Raw genomic sequence first — 17031 nt, 5'->3', positions numbered from 1 at the left:
AATCCGTTTTGAATCAACGCATATGTTAATTCCTATATAAAAATATTATATGTATATAAAATTCATTTCTTTTTGGTCTTTAAGAATGCGGCCTTCGAAGATTTGGGAAGAACTGTTTTGAGGCATGTCATTGTGACAAATGCCATCATATAAACGGATCCTGCTCATTCTTCTTGATGCAGTGTCACCCTGGATACCAAGGGGATTCTTGCACTGAAAGTAGGCTCAACTTAGTTTGAATTTCGTTGATTGAAATGACTTTGGTTTTAATAGTGAAACTTCTGTTTATAATCATCTTCGTTGTCGTCACTGATATTTGAGAAGAATATAAATACAAGCAATTCTGCATTCATGGATTCACAAACTACCAGACAAATGAACGAACGATGTGTTCAATAGCAATAAAAATATAACATGACATAATATTATTTAACTTTAAATGTTTTAATATTCATAGCATAAACGTAATATTACAAGATCATACATTTGGCGATCTCATTTTTAAGCAACGTCTAAATAGATAAATGCTTATTGAAATACTACATATCATATTTCATTATTTGTGGGTTTAGCTATTCCATAAATATTTCAAATAATTAAATCAAAATAACATTAATAACTGTACTAAGGAAATTCATGTCGATTTGTTAATTTTCAGTAACAACAGAATCAAAACCAGTCGGAGCTATTGTGGGAGGTGTATTTGCAGTCTTAGTAGCTGCCGCAGTCGCTGTCGTGGTGGTCGTCTTTATCATTAGAAGACGGTAATTAAGCTTTTCTACACGAAAACTTTAGTACGGGTATTGGACAAAGTAACTCACATGTTAATTTTAATTTTGAAAAGGGAATTATGTTTTAATTAAAAAAAACATGTCGGATGTTGCACTTTGTATTCATGCCTGAATAGGACCTTCATCGCGGACGATATAACCTGTTTTAAAGGAACTCGTTAAAGGAACATACCATACTTACTACATTTGCTCATAAACAGTATTCACGTATAATTCGTTCCAATTAAAGATATCATTAATTTATACAACGGTATTTCCAATACATTTGTAAAACTCTTTTGAGAAATACATACAACACTTTGAATGCATCATTATTTCAAATCAAAATCGCATTACGCTGTTTTGCAGTAAGCTGAAGAAAGACATGCCTACAACACACATCTCAAATAAACCACCAGGAAGATCAAATCAGGGCAAACCTGAAGTATATGATTTAAGGAACAATGCTTCTGTCAACCTTACGGTTTCTAACGAAAGTATGCGTTTTTATTATAATATTGAAATATATATAGTAATTCACAACATATTGTCCAAGAATAGTAGTCTTCTGTTTAAATGTTTTATACTTGATTTTAAAATAAGATACAAGACACGACGCGGTAATGCCGCGTTCAGCAATTTTTCAATCTGAAAATTAGAAAATAAAATTAGGCAGATTGAATAGTACATATTTACGAGCTTTGTCGGCAAACGGCCAACGTTGTCAAGCCCGAAATGACATTGTACCTGCACGCGACATAACGTCTTGTCATAGTGAATATTTGTATTTATCACAAATAATAATACATACATGTGATTGTACAGGTACTTATTATGATTGATTATTAAAATTATTTTTCCTGTTCTTAAAGAAAAAAACGTGTTTGATTTGTGTTTAAGTAAACTAATATTGTTTTGTAGCTTTGTATTTTATTTTCAATAAAACTATTACAATCATAAACCATTTAGAAGCTGCAAACGATGGCGATTACTACAGTTTCAACGACAGCGCTCCTGGAATTAAAATTCATGAGTTGTGGAGTTATATCAGAGAAAAAATGAAGAATAACCGAGAGCATCTCTATGAGGAGTTTGCGGTAAATAACTACTAGTATCACATTGTGTTATATATATTTCAGGGAATCTTTATAACTCTACAAAAAACACCATAAAGCAAGCAAGACAACAGTGATTACAAACATATATTTATGGTCAACAATTTGTCTTGATTTGTGCAGGAAGTGGAATCTTTAAATTATGTTCATAGTTGAATAGTTTCCCTTATGTTACAGATGTTGCCAACTGGACTTGTCCATAAACATGAAGTCGCAGCCGAGGAAAGGTACAAGGGCAAAAACAGATACAAGGAAATGTATGCATGTAAGCACCGTCCACATTTGTCTTTTTGTTGGCGCATTTGAGTGTAGCGTATATAAAGCTACAAAAATTGCAATATATCAAAACATATTTTTAACAAGTTTTCCGTTAATTGCATAGGTAAACATATGGACCATAGGTTATGAGGTTTTGGTTAATATCAACATTGTTGTCTGCGACGTCATAACACCAACGTTATCGGTTATTCTTCAACATTCGTTTAAAGCACAGGAACTTAAAATAATTGTTGCGTTTTCGTGAAGATAAACAATTATTGAAAATGTATTAACATTGCTGTTTGAGCGCAGATGTACATAGAGCTCTTCATAAATTTGCAAGCTTGCGTTGCTAAGTTTATACAGCATAAGCATTATAGAATTGACACCAGCTGTGTTTTCACAAATTATCTCAAAGAGCCTAAGTGTAGATTATCTTACAGCAACAGCTCAGTTATTCAGAGATTATTTTGATACAATTGCTCCCTCATTACTAAATATACAATACAAAGTATAGAAATGGAGAACATCCAGAGTCCTGAGGAAAAGGAATTAGTGTACCTATATAAGAAGCGGTAATCCTGAAGATGCTGAAAATTATAGGTATAACATTATTCAAGGTGCTTGCGAAGATATATTCCACACTTCTTTCAAAAAGGTAACTCAATAATAGACTGTTTAATTATCAATTATGCACTTATCACACAAACATTAGAGAAAAAGAAAAAGTTGTACGTTGAATTTGTCGACTGGAAAAAATGTTCGACAAAACTCATACAATACACGTGTGGCAAAAGCTGCTTATAGAAAAGTTAAGCTCAAAAAATAGTAAAGGCACTTCAATCACTGTATTCTTCTGTTAAGGCTTGTTTAAGAACGCATTGTAATAGTTACTCAGAGTATTTAAGGTGAAATATAGGCGTACTTCACCAGAACGAAGAGAGTAATAAAAAAAGGTATCAAAAGGGCTGTGAAAATTCAGTTGCTATCTCCCTTAGCATAAAGTTATTTACATAGTTCGGTCCTGTTGCCTTGCCAATTTCTGAACCTTTATTTAGTCAAAAACATCTTGATGGGAAATATCAAAATCCAACAGGAGTGGGACATCAGATACAATAGGATGTTAGATACAGTAAGAAGGCTATGTGATTGGAAAAAGTTATTCAGAATGTTTTCCTTGTCAATGTTAGATTTGTATGATATGGGGAATGCGTTTGGATACCGACGAAGGTCAAGTAAAATGTTTAATCGTTTTCCAAAAATCTGATGAGGAGAAGGTATTTTCCCGAAGCTTTTCATAATGTTTACTTGGCAGTTCTTATGATATGGTTGACATAATTGCGAACCGTCCTGTTAGTTTGCCAGTGATATTCATAGTTTTAGCGTTAGGCTCTTTTGTATGCTCTTCGTCGCTGACGGCGTAATTTATGAATTTCATTATGAAAGCACGGAGGGTCCTGAGCGCGAATCGTAAATGACTTTGCCGGTATACATATTTTATAACATATCATTAGCTGATTATTATCAGCTAGCATAAATATCAATATGTGTATGAAAACATGTATTCCAGTCAAAATATGACACAAGCGATCGGAGTTCAACATAGTCTCCTTGTGAAAATTTTGGTTTAAATGTTGATCCTAGCGTTTTGTTGAATTTTAATATGAAAGAAAGGGAAGTGATAACGAACTTATTGATCCAGAAATGGTTCCCCAACACCACATTTTAGTACAATATGAGTAGCGGTTAAGAAACTTACAAGTGGAAACTGGCTCATGTCTGCGCGATTTTTAAGAAACCAGATCTCGAAGTTGTCAGCATTTACCGTCTTAAATCCCTATTGAGTGTTTGTAGTAAGGTACTAGAATGAATTTTGCATAAACACATGTTTAAGGTCTTCTGTAATAACGACTGCTTAACCCCATTTCAGTCAGGCTTTTTTCCAAAGGTCTTTACCGTTAAATAGCTTGTATATATCTATCACTTTTTCTGTCTTGCTCTAGATGAGGGTAAAGAAGTTAGGACAGTAATCTGTGACATCTTAAAAGCCTTTGATCGCATATGGCATAAAGGTCTTCTTTTCAAGCCTTGTGAAGTTGATATTTCAGGCTTCCTTTTATTATGGCTTACTGATTATCTCAATGACAGAAACAGTGCGTTGTACTATGTCAGATACGATTTCAATATATGCCGGAGTTCCACAAGGTTCCATTTTTTACCCTAACTCTTTCTTGTATATATACATGATACCGTTCGGGAAATAAATCACCTATATGTCTTTTTACTGATGATAATTCAGTGTATATCATTGTCGACCCTTTTACAGCAACTTAAAGATGACATGAAAAAGATCCATATGTGGGCTGATAGGTGGCTTGTATCATTCAATCCAGCGAAAATGGAGCCACTTCTCATCTTTCGAAAAACAAACAGACAGGCACACCCACTTATCTTTATAGATAATGTTCAAATATTGGATCGGAAGTAACTATTCATAAACATCTGGGCGTCACACTCGCCAGTAACTACTCATGGCATGTGCATATTCAGTCCGTCAAAACCAAGGCATGGAAATGTATTTACCTCCTGCGATCATTTAAATACGTCCTGGATCGCAAATCGCTAGGAGTTTTATATCAAACATTTATTCGGCAACTGTTGGAACATGCAGATGTAGTTTGGGACAATCATGGGCATTTTGACGAAGAGGACCTAGAAAATATTCAACATGAGGCAGCGCGAAAAATTCCGGAGTAAAGGACATGTTTCCATTTCAAATCTTTATATTGAAACAGGCTTTGAATATCTAAAGTAAAGAAGACGTAAACATAAACTCACTCTTATTTTCAAAATGTTTCATTCTCTTACGCCAGCCTATTCTCACTACACTTATTTTATCCAGAGTTGGTGAAAAACCGTCTTTCAATCTTCGGAATTCTCTAAATATACACTATCTACATGGAATGCACTTCCTTGAACGGTTCGTTCATCTACATCTTCATGTACAGTCTTAACACGAATAAACAGTTCCTCATTTCTACTATGAGGGTGAACGCAAATTGTCACACATGCAAGGCTGTGGATACATTGTAGTACTCTAAATCAACACTTCTCTAAAAAACGTTATCAATGGCCCAAATTACCAATGTGGTGAAATTAAGGACACCTATTTCCTCTTCACCTGCCCCCTATATCATGTCCCCTATATCATGAACAAAGACATCACCTATACGACTGCTATTTGGCCTAGTATGTCACTTCAATAAAAAAAGCCACGGACCTGACAAACTCAACGATATAAAATTACGTACAGCACTACATTCGCCAAATTTAACGCTTCTGATTTCCTTAATATAAATAAGAGCAAACCAGATTCTACAACTGACCTGACCTAGCCATGCCCTACCCTGTCTTCCTGCTTCTTCACGTTTCTCACTCTTTGGCTCTTCCATACTTCCAACGCATTTTGCCACCATTTATTTCATATGTCTGTCGTTTAACTTTCATCTTATCCATCATGTTATCATGTTATAACGATAACGATAATCTACAAATCATAACAATATTTACACTTGAAAGAGTGACAGAAGCGATGCATAATATAAGCTAATAAGCTTCCTTCTCAATTATCTTGAGATTTTTTTTTGTTTTGTGCATATACCACTTATTTACCTTTCATGTATTATTACCTCAGAAAATCCTATATTATTGATGATGCTTTTACCTTGAATCGTTGAATTGTTCTTTTGAAATAAATATTGTTTAAACCAATTATAGGGGTAAAACAGGGCGATCACATTGGCAGCCTATTATGTTATTTCTTTCCTAAATGAAATTACAACCAGTATTTATAGTGTATTTATCTGGAGAGTATTACTTAGTCTTGATCGAACACAAATTTCCATGCCATTTTTTCGAAGACCATGCGGTAGTTTTCGCACATTTCCAAACAGGCTTAACACAATCTATGAACTCAAAACACCAATATTTCCAAGTATGGGGCTTAACACTCTTTAGTAAAAGACAAAGTCATGATTTTCGAGAAAGGAAGACCCGCAACCTATGAATGTTTTATAAATACTCATACAATAAAAGTCAATATTTCTATTAGATATCATGGCGTGCATTTATTCAAAAACATCAAGTAGACGAGAACAAAGATTCTAAAGCGAATTACACAGCATTCATCGCACTCTTTTAACAACTTGTTTACAAATATAATCAAACTAAACAAACAACCTCTGAAAAAGTACAGCTCTTCCATTCGCTTGAGGTCCCAATATTAAACTATGGAGCAGATATATTTTGGATAACATGAGTGGAACTTATCAACACTAAATTTTGCCGAAAATTATAAAATATAAACAAATCAACAAACTGAGAAGCTAGGATTAATGACAATTAATATAAACAGAAAGATATACATGTTAGATATTGGTCCCAACTACTAAAGTAGATTCAACTCTATACAAATCATATTCAATATTTTATATCTTTTGTTGATAATGGCTCAACATACGCTGACAATTGGGCGTTGCAGATGAAAACTGATGTTGAACTGCATGGGCTGAGCTACATTTGGGAAATTCAGAGTATTAATGACGTCCCAAAAGAGCTCATATTTCAACGAATTATTGATAGATACATATGAACAAACATTGTATGCCAAAATAAACATTTCAGGTAAACTGGAATCATACTTCCTATATAAACACGTGTTAGCGTTGAGGAATACTTGCATGACATTTAAAAAAAAATTGCCATGCTTTTATAAGATTTTGCATGCGTGCACATTCACTGAACATTAAAACAGGCAGGTTTAACACCGAGAAAACATAGGCTTTGCAATCACAGGCATACATGCTGAAAGTGAATATCATCTTCTTCTAGTGTTCCCGAAATACTTAAGTCGAAAATACTTGAGCCCATATTATTGCCGATGGCGGATTTACAAAGATTAGAACACCTTATGAATACTTCGTCAATACAAACAAAAAGAAATATAGCAAAATGCATATACTTTGCAAATAATATAAAAAAAACTAACATTAAAGGAATTACTTAAATAAAATCCATCGCTATGTGCTTGAAGTTAAACAAATCCAATTTAACTCCAAATATTATAGCATGAACAGCTCGATAGATACTGATTCGCTCGTTCTTATTATCCAATTTGTATCCTCATTGTCTCGTAAAAGCAAGGATATGAAAACTATCTACAATATACATATATCAAACACACCGTTAGCTGCAACCTATCCACATGTTCAATAAGAGTAAAACTTGTAAAACTTGATTTTATTTATAGAAGAAATTGACAGTCGATGAAGTATGAAGTTTGTATAAAAAGCATGTTACTCAGTACAACAACAAATTATTTAAAATATATTCCCTATGAATAGGTCATTACAGTATTACATTTTTTTACTCGAATGATTTAACATTAAAATTGTAGATAAAAACTATTCCTAAAATGTATTATTTGGCCATTTTATTGAAATAATAGGTTACTTCTATATTGATGAACCATATTCAAACTCATATAAAATATACTACCGAGTTTGTGTTACCTTATATCTTTAATCAGCTTTGTAAACATATAAAACCCTGAAACAATGTATTTCAGATGACCATTCCCGTGTACCACTTGAAAAAGCTAAACCTGACGACCCAGACTATATTAATGCTTGTTTCATTAACGTAAGTTTTCTTTTGTTATTACCATTTTAATTAAACATTCCTTAAATTAAATTTTTAACCTTTTGGTACAACTTTTGCTTTTTATATTGCGAATTCTAGTTTCGTTAGAGAATTTATTTTGATAATTGTCAATTAATCTACTCATTAGACTAAGTGTTCCTTGTTTGTTTGTAGGGTTATGAGAAAGTAAACAAATTCATCGCATCACAAGGTTGGTAAATCAAATGTTCTTTTTTAATACTTTTATTCATATATTCTTCGCCCGTTTCTCAATCTTTGACGTCTGCAAATCAATATATCGTTGTGTTTGTGATGTGTTTCTTTAAGGTCCGACAAAGAACATGATAGATGAATTTTGGCAGATGGTTTGGCAACAGAAGGCTGAAAAAATTGTGATGGTTACAAATCTCATAGAAATGGCTTCGGTATTTGTTTTGAACTTACCTATTATATTGAATATCTACTACGCAAACGTTAAATATATTTATATATTTATTTTATGTCTACGAAATTGTGCATTTTACATAGAATTTCAATAAAACTCATATGAGAATTTTGCTTACGTAAACACTTTCTCTAAGCCGCTTAAGTTCAAACAATTTTATCTCCAGATAAAATGCTTACAATACTGGCCAGAGAAAGGTGACACTTGCTCACACGGCGGAATAGATATATCATACATCGACACCAAAGAATTCCAAGACTACAATATACGCACATGGGAAGCAGTGAAAGTAAATTGACAAATAACATGTAGTAATAACCCATGATATGCACTAGAAACTTTGATAAAAACATATTTTGTTACATTTTGTCAACTTCAGAAAACTAAATAAATCAGTGTGATATCAAACAATTTGTTAATTAACATATCCTTTCAAATACAAATAAGAGCTCAAACAACATTACGTTGTAAGTTTTAAAATCTACAAACATAAGATTTAGAAATTTCAGTGCAGCTTTCAAAGTCTTACATATACAGGTGATCATTTATATTTCAAAATATGTACATATTGATATTTCAAGACTGGTAGTAAACCACGCCGAATACGCCAGTTCCATTTTAAAACCTGGCCTGACAAGGACGTTCCAGACAGTGCTTGGTGCCTCGTGGACTTCTGGAAAGCTGTTGATACCAACAGTTCAGCAAATGAATCACCGATTGTTGTGCACTGCAGGTGAACTGTCTACAGCCTAAATTGACGTGCATCAGTTAATTAATATTCCCTTAATAAGACGACAATGTATACTTAATTAAGTAATTATCCTTATTTCTTTCATGTTTTTCGATGAAAAGTGGGGTTTTATCAGTGAAATAACAACAGTGAAAATATCAATTTGATATTTTCACTGCAAAATAAATAGTAAAAATATCATTTTTCAGAACTACTTTTAAAATCCTTTGAAATCCTTTCAACTCCCCCTTGATCAACACAGAACACTTCACTTTGAACCAGAAAGTGTTGGCATTTTTTGTAGATTTAAAGAAATGTTTAATAAATCTAAAAAAAATTATCTTTGGAAATAAACAACTTACCGTTTATTACCTGTTATACCGTTTTTCAAACATTTTCTTGATCTTGAAGCTGAATGTTCGAACATTTGCTTTCATACCAAACAAATTACAGACGAAAACAACTGTTAGACATAAATATAATTTTATATCTTCTTTCAAATGTATTTTGAACTGTTTATTATCGTAATACGTAAAACGAGCTTCCCGGTAAATTCACACAACAATTTACAGATAAACTGGTATTTTTAAACCCACCCACGCCTCAAACTTTGTCAACAAACTACCGTGGCATTCACTCTTTACCTGGAAAACAAACCTGTTTTCAAGCGAAACAGACTGGTCCCTGACAGTAAGATGACTGAATATTTATGTTTGAAATTCATGAAACACAGTCTAAAACAAAGACAAATGTTAAAAATCCAATGATTATCCGCATTTGTTTAGCTTACAAATTTGACCTTCCAAATTTTCGTTCATTAAAAGGCGGCGTAGTAATTTGGTTATGTTTTCATGCCCCGCTTAAAATAAAAGTGTTTTCTTTGTTATTTTGGAACATATGTGCACTCACAAAACTTCATTGATTACTGTTCATAAAAGCTTTGTACTAAAAACGAGCGAATAATAAACCATAAGAATAAATAGCAGATAACTTTTTCTCAACAAACCGGAAATAGAAAAGTTGACAGCTATAATTTTGCGTGAGGCGCACCCCACGGGTAGCGCCGTTAATAACACCCTTTTCAAAAAAGGGAATAATTAAGAAATCAATTAAAAACTAATAAAACTCCGGCGATAGGCATAAACGAAACAGAAATTTCAGTGTAAGGTCGTATTTTATTTCACTCGTGATCGTAGAAACACTATATTTTCACTCGTTGCTTTGCAAACAAATATCCTCCATGTATCCCTGCATACAAAACATTTGTCTACGGTTTACTCATCCTAAAATAGCATCAGTATTGCAAACTTATATCTTCTAAACTATATTGAAACCATAAGGTGCTACTTCTTTAAACAATTTCTAATAATGTACAGTGCTGGAGTTGGTCGGACTGGAACATTCATCGCCCTGGATAACCTGATACACCAGGCAAAAGCAGAGAAGTGCGTTCGTCCTCTACAAATGGTACAGACACTGCGCAGGCAAAGGGTGAACATGGTGCAAACGAAGGTTAGTTACTTTATGACAATCTCCTTTTGCTACAATGGCGAATTATAACAGCTCATACGCACACAGAACATGACTTACACAACATCAATCTTCATTGATTGATAATATATGTTCAATCTGATTGAACCAGGGAATAAGTTGAAGTGAGAGTCATGTCTTAAACAGTTTGGAATTATTCAGCCCACACCTTGGAATTCATAACTATTTGATAGGAACAGTACGTCTATCTCCACGAGGCTGTAGCAGAAGCTTTGCTGATCGGCACTCATCACGTGTTCTCCAAGCAGTTTGATAGTTTCTACAAGCACATGGTAAACAAAGAGCCTGGATCGCCGAGGACGAGGGTACATGAACAATTCGATGTAAGCTACCATACTGTTACGTTTGACAATTGCGAGAAAGACATATAATAAATATTAATTATAAACATGTATATATTTATGCGAAAAGCTAAAAGCTATACCTTACTAATTCTCAGTTATTCCCGATCCATTGTTACTTTACTAGACATACATGAGCTTGCATTTTATTTATTAATGAAACCATGCATGTTGTTTAATCGCTTTACAGCTGATTGAAAATGGAATCACAGAAGAGTCGGTTTATGAAGGTGGTCATGAATATGGAAATATGGAATCCCTGCGATCTGAAAGTAATTATTATAAGCGAATATATACTAAATTATGTTTTGCTAAAGAACTACTTTTTATTATTTGTATCATTGTTTGTGATATTAATGATATAACTTCTGATATTACTAGAAATACCTAAATATGTTGTATTCTCTATATTAAGTAGATGCATATCGACCTAAGCTGAAGGGCAGAGGATCTAGCATTGTCCAAAGACTTGGAACTATTTTTTTACCGGTTAGTAACATATGCGAAAACTATTTCACGTCATTTACCGCGACTAATTAGCTAAAGATGAAAAAATGATCTGTGTCAGTTTGTATTTATACTTTTTATAACGTCAAATTGACTTGATATACTACGAACTCTTTGTAACACAATACATGCTATAAATTTGGAACACTGTATTAAACTGAACTGATAAGCAATAAGGCGATCGGGTTTTTAATACGCTTGTGAAACTATCTAAAAGTAATAGCTAATAACGAACACGATCAACATATTAGTTCTTCTAATGTATCTTCTATACCAACCACTGTTCACAACGAAGTTGAAATTAGTGACAATATAATAGATTGGAACAAACATGCTGAGAGGCATATACTGTACTTAGTTTTATTGACATCATGTTGAATTGGAAAAAAGGCCACTCTCGATAATAACCTACTTTGTTTAACAAAATCATGGATTTCAAAGTCAAAGTGGCGTTTGTTTGCCCAGCATTAACAAGTGACTAGTAAATAACACGCTTACGTTAACAAGTATGACCATTTAAATGTGGTTCGTCATGTCAATTGTAGATACTTAGTTTGTGTATATAACATGTGAATATAGGGAAGGTTACTACACTGGTTTAGTTTTGTTGTTTCCCCTATAAATACATATATGTTTGAAATATATGCTTATGTGGTGTCCTTTATAGAACTACGCGAATAAGAACACTTTCCTGATAGGAAAATCGCCGACAGAAGAAACGCTGGTAGAGTTCTGGTCTTTGATTGAGGAACAACACATCACCACTGTCATCATGCTGACGTCACAGTCACATGCCGCGTACAAGGTTGTGAATTTATTTTAGTTACCATCATTATAATACAATATGCTTTTTGTTGGGAGGGGAGTGTTTTTTACGAGACGCCATTCGTGTACTTTCGTAAAGAAGCAGCATATCTAAAATATAAACACACACGCATCCATCAGATAAGTGTTTTTGGCACTATTGGTATGATATTTTTTAATTTTATTTCAGACTTGTCAGTACCTTGGAAGCAGTGACGAAAGACAAATTGGCAGGTTTAAAGTCAACTGTATCCATGAGAAGCAGAACAAAGCTTTCCAAGAAAAGTGTTTTTCATTCAAGGACGTAAACCACGAGGTAAACGATATGGCAGACTAACAAAGAGTATCTAGGTATAGTCCTTGTTTCATAGAAACTTTGGAATGATGTTTTGACGATTTGTCCAACGTGCTGTTATGTTAAAACTACACTTTGACATGACAACACGTTCATTTTGCAGGATCACATATCGTGTGAAAAAGAAACCATATGTTTTGCATATAATAGCACGCTAATTTGACAAGATCACATATTATTACATGGTCTATAAAATAAACCGTCCATGCTTGGACAAAGAACAATGTTCAAAGACAAAATAAAACCTGTCATATTGACCTGTCTTTTTATAGACCGTAAACTATTTGTCATATGACGTCATAATAACGCTTGAAAAATAACTTTAAAAGTATCGACCTGTCTTTATATGACCTGTCTATTTAGAGACAGGAAACACTTTGTCATATGACATTATAATATAGCATGCTGTATCATGTAATAAAACAGTTATTTTAGCTGTGAAATATCAGTTCATATTGACAGCAAATTCATTTTTGGTCAATTCGACAGCATTTTGTTACAGTTAATAAGTAAATAATTGTATATTATTTAGATAAAATAGCATGCTTAGTTGCCAAACATGTAAAAGTACATTAATTTTATAATTCTGTATAAATTATTAAGAAGACAGCACTATTGCTGGTCATAATTACACTCAGTTTGAACAAGGTCGCAGTATACGTTGACAAGACATCATCGCAAATTAAGATAAAATCACATGGCATTTGAACAAATAGGGCAGTTCCCTTACATGACTCACTTTTATAACAAGTAGTTATAGAAGATCAGTATTTATGTTGAAATACCAATACGTCCGATTGACAAGATAACACATCATGTATAGAAGTTTCAGTCATGACAACGTATACGGTTGACAAAATATAACAACATATTAAGAAAATAACATAAAATAAACGTAATAACACATCATTGTGACAAGATGGCATAACAGTTAAAAAGATAGATTATCTCATTGAGAAAATAGAAGGCAATTTTTAAAACAATTTTTTTAACAAGGTAGGACTTGAAATGATCAAATTGGCTTGAAATTGCACAATAAAACAGGTTTTGCGTTGCTTAGAAACCCATACTTTATGTAAAGTAGAAGACAAATTTAGGTAGAAGAAGGATTTAACTTGTTATTTCTATAATTCCAATTATTTTGTTAGACTAAATAATGCACGGCAAACCTAGCAAATACACCATTAGTCAAACGGGTCCTGTTATTTTCTACGCTAATGTTATGTACATTTAAGGATGAGGATTATCTAACGACAATCCGTCAGTTTGAGTTTTTGGCGTGGCGGGAAGATGAAGACACGCCTATCGCGGTACAGCCGATGCTTGATATTTTGGAGGCAGTCAACAAGTGGCAGCCTCACCTCAGCGAGACTAGACCCATTCTCATACATTGCGAGTAAGATCAGCGAACTATTCTTCTTTGCTTCATAACTATTAATACGGTTTAATTAGTTATACACGAAAAAGTTGAATATACATATTTTGAGTTAAAAAAAGAGTTAGAGAACAAACGTTTGGAAAAAATAAGTGTAATGCATGGTTTAATTTTCAGAAAGGTAAACTGTTTGCAAACCACTGTTTATTCTATGGAACAGATGCTATACTTTCAACATGCCATGTGTGCATGTTTGGTGTTCAATTAGAAGCATTCCATACAACAAACACATTATTCTGATTTTACAGATCAGGATATCGTCGCAGTGGGTTGGTAGCTGTGCTTCTTAATGAAGTTCATCGGGTTCAAGACAACAAGGGCCAGATAAACATCGTGGACAGCGTGAAGACCATGAAACAACGGAACAAAGATATTGTGCAGAATCCGGTAATTTTGACATACCAAGTGTTTACATTATTATAATTATAGACTGGACGATATATGGTGTTAGAATGAACTAACGTTTCGACCGTCCTTAATAAGTGTGTGCAACCGACATGATAAAGTGCTTCATAATTGCTTCGGCTAATGGCAATATTTGACTTCGAATGAATACTTTAACCAAAGAATACTTTACTATTTCTTTACCATTTTCAATGAACCATATCACAGTCTACGCCGCTTACAAAGACCCGCCTTCGGTGTTTTACCATAGTTTAATTGAGAGTTTAGTTTACTAAAACACATCGATATTTTTTCCCCAAACCGCCGCCTGATGGAGCTCTGTCAAACCATTATTTGGGAAACTGGTTTGTCGAAGTGTTTGAGGAAATATATCACATTATCAACTTGTGGTAATACAACTAAGGCGGGGCTCTTTAAACGTAAAAGTCTGCCTTTTGTTTGATTAAAATGGTAAAGAAAAGGAATCGTTTTATTTGTTTTAAGTCTTTATTCAAAGCAAAATATTGCCTATCGGCGCACCATTTATGACGTTTTTTATCACGTGGTATGTGGTATACACACTTATTTACCGACTCAGAAGTTGCTAAAGCTTGTATAGATACAGACACAATTTTCGTGACCTCACTTCCGTATGTATCAAATATCAATTATGTGTAATTACAGAACTGATAAAGCAATTCAGTTTGATACTTATTTTGTGTGCAGTAAAACATATGTACAAACTTAAATCTTGTTTGAATACACAATGATCACCACTAAGATATGAATTAATATTGTTTTTCTGTTTTGCAGGCACAATTTCGGTACATCTACGACGTCATGCAAGAACATGTCAAACAGATCGATGTTTATCAAAATCTGTAGATCAAGACAGAATAGTGCTTTCCCTGTGTACATTTTTTGTCACAAATATAGCATCAAATCACAGTTTCCTTTTAATAGTATTGTACATTTTGAATGAAAACTGGTATACGCTTTCTATCATTACTCTTATTATACGGATTTTATTGTTATATACAGCCTTTATAGGGGACCTTATTTTGAACAAAATAACTGTGCATTCGAGAACGAAACACGTCATTATTAACTCCACAAATATCATGTTAATGATTTTATTCTGAACATTTTCACATGAAATGAGGAAGTAATCTGTAGCAAAGCATTGGTAAATTAAATTTCTAAAATAAAATCATTGAGCAATTTTTTGACTCGCGCAAAGCTACTAATAATTGATTATCCGCAATTTTTTGAGTCGTATTGGTCTATGATGCTTAAAACTGCTTTCTCAAAGATTGACAGTTTTGGCATATTTGTTTTTTTTTTAAATGTCCCAGAATCGCTTCAGTTTGCATGAATGCCTTCACTTTAGTCATATAAGATAACTAAAAAAAAAAAAGTTAACTTTCTGGAAAACCTCTAAAAATGTCATTTTTCTTAAGCGTTAGTAACGCTAAGAAACATAAAACATACGTTTTGGAAAAGAAGTATGAAATACTGCGATCCACTGATACTGTTTTCCAGACATGTGCAAAATCGTTGGCTCATTCTAAGACATCAAAAAATCAAAACTGTCAAACTGTGAGAGTGCAGCTTTAAAATATTAACCCTTATGTTGCATTTTGTTGGTGTTGGGATTCCAATATGTTCGTCAGATATTATGCATCTTTTTTATGTTATGTGTATTTTAATAGTTATATTCAAGAGCTTAGTTTTATTATTGATGTTTAATTGTATAATTGTTATTATATATCGTGTCAGAATCAAAATACTTTCAAGTCTAAATATATATATATATAAAAAACAGGAATATATACTGTATCTAAAGTAGTTTTGATCAATTGTGTATGCATTTGACTAATTATCCGTTCATGACAATACATTTAAATGACACCTACTGAAGAAAGGACATTAATAAAAATGACAGAATATAAGTGAGGCTGCGCCAACGTATCTGGATGATTGTGCCTTTGGTTTCCCGATGGTCGAGCCGTCTCTTTCACCGGAAGGAGCGTCGGTCCGCGGTCACTTGTTATCGCCACCGGCTATTTGTCGACATGGAGCGTATCCGTAGCGTGCGGCTGCTCAGCAACCGGTGTTTCCGGAGCACATGGCGCTGCATCAAGGTGTCCAGCGTCCATGACCGGAAGTACACGTAATCCCCTGTTAGAGATGCGGGACCCCTCTCATAAGCCGCACGTATGTAATGCGGTTTTCATCGGATGCCTCTTAGTCAAAATGACGGAGTATTTTCCAGAATATCACAACTGTTTCTGCGTGATCTCCAACCCAGACCAGCCGCAATGGTGCCTGGCGACGACGTGTTGACAGCTAAAAACCGACATGAACAAACTTGATCCGATTGTAATACTTGTAAATCTTAAATAGATTGTGTATGCTCTGATATTTAGTTTTATTTACATTTTTATAATACCTCATATTATGCAGATTGTTTTCATTGTGTTTTATATAAACTTAAGGTATTTCCAGGTTTCCATTTTTCAAAGACATGCATCGAAATATTTAATTGTATGTGTAATGTGAACGTATTGTCTGTAACAAGAAAAGCAAGTAGGAGTTGATCTGTATTCAAAAAATGACGGAACATTAATGTGGTA

General features: G+C 33.6%; 1 protein-coding gene across 1 annotated transcript; it reads left to right on the top strand.

The window, feature by feature from the left end:
- Positions 1 to 1753: 1753 nt before the first annotated feature.
- Positions 1754 to 15280, top strand: LOC128225804 (receptor-type tyrosine-protein phosphatase alpha-like). Its single transcript, XM_052935701.1, has 16 exons — positions 1754 to 1867; positions 2063 to 2150; positions 7770 to 7843; positions 8018 to 8054; positions 8171 to 8268; positions 8455 to 8577; positions 8870 to 9021; positions 10395 to 10530; positions 10743 to 10892; positions 11101 to 11182; positions 11326 to 11399; positions 12085 to 12222; positions 12412 to 12537; positions 13812 to 13972; positions 14260 to 14398; positions 15209 to 15280. The coding sequence occupies exons 1-16, from the start codon at positions 1829 to 1831 to the stop codon at positions 15278 to 15280; spliced, it is 1689 nt and encodes a 562-aa protein (XP_052791661.1). The 5' UTR covers positions 1754 to 1828.
- Positions 15281 to 17031: the final 1751 nt, after the last annotated feature.

Source organism: Mya arenaria, chromosome 3 (assembly GCF_026914265.1).
Source record: "Mya arenaria isolate MELC-2E11 chromosome 3, ASM2691426v1".
Lineage (NCBI taxonomy): Eukaryota > Metazoa > Mollusca > Bivalvia > Myida > Myidae > Mya > Mya arenaria.
Note: the sequence above shows the minus strand (reverse complement) of the source record. Positions and strands in the feature narration are given on the sequence as shown.

What these genes read in the sequence shown, in the direction of transcription:
- LOC128225804 (XM_052935701.1), top strand. Translation starts at nt 1,829, where the DNA reads ATGAAGAATAACCGAGAGCATCTCTATGAGGAGTTTGCG. An exon ending in ATCTCATAGAAATGGCTTCG is followed by an intron (nt 8,269 to 8,454) that starts GTATTTGTTTTG and finishes TTTTATCTCCAG; the next exon opens with ATAAAATGCTTACAATACTG. An exon ending in AGTCACATGCCGCGTACAAG is followed by an intron (nt 12,223 to 12,411) that starts GTTGTGAATTTA and finishes ATTTTATTTCAG; the next exon opens with ACTTGTCAGTACCTTGGAAG.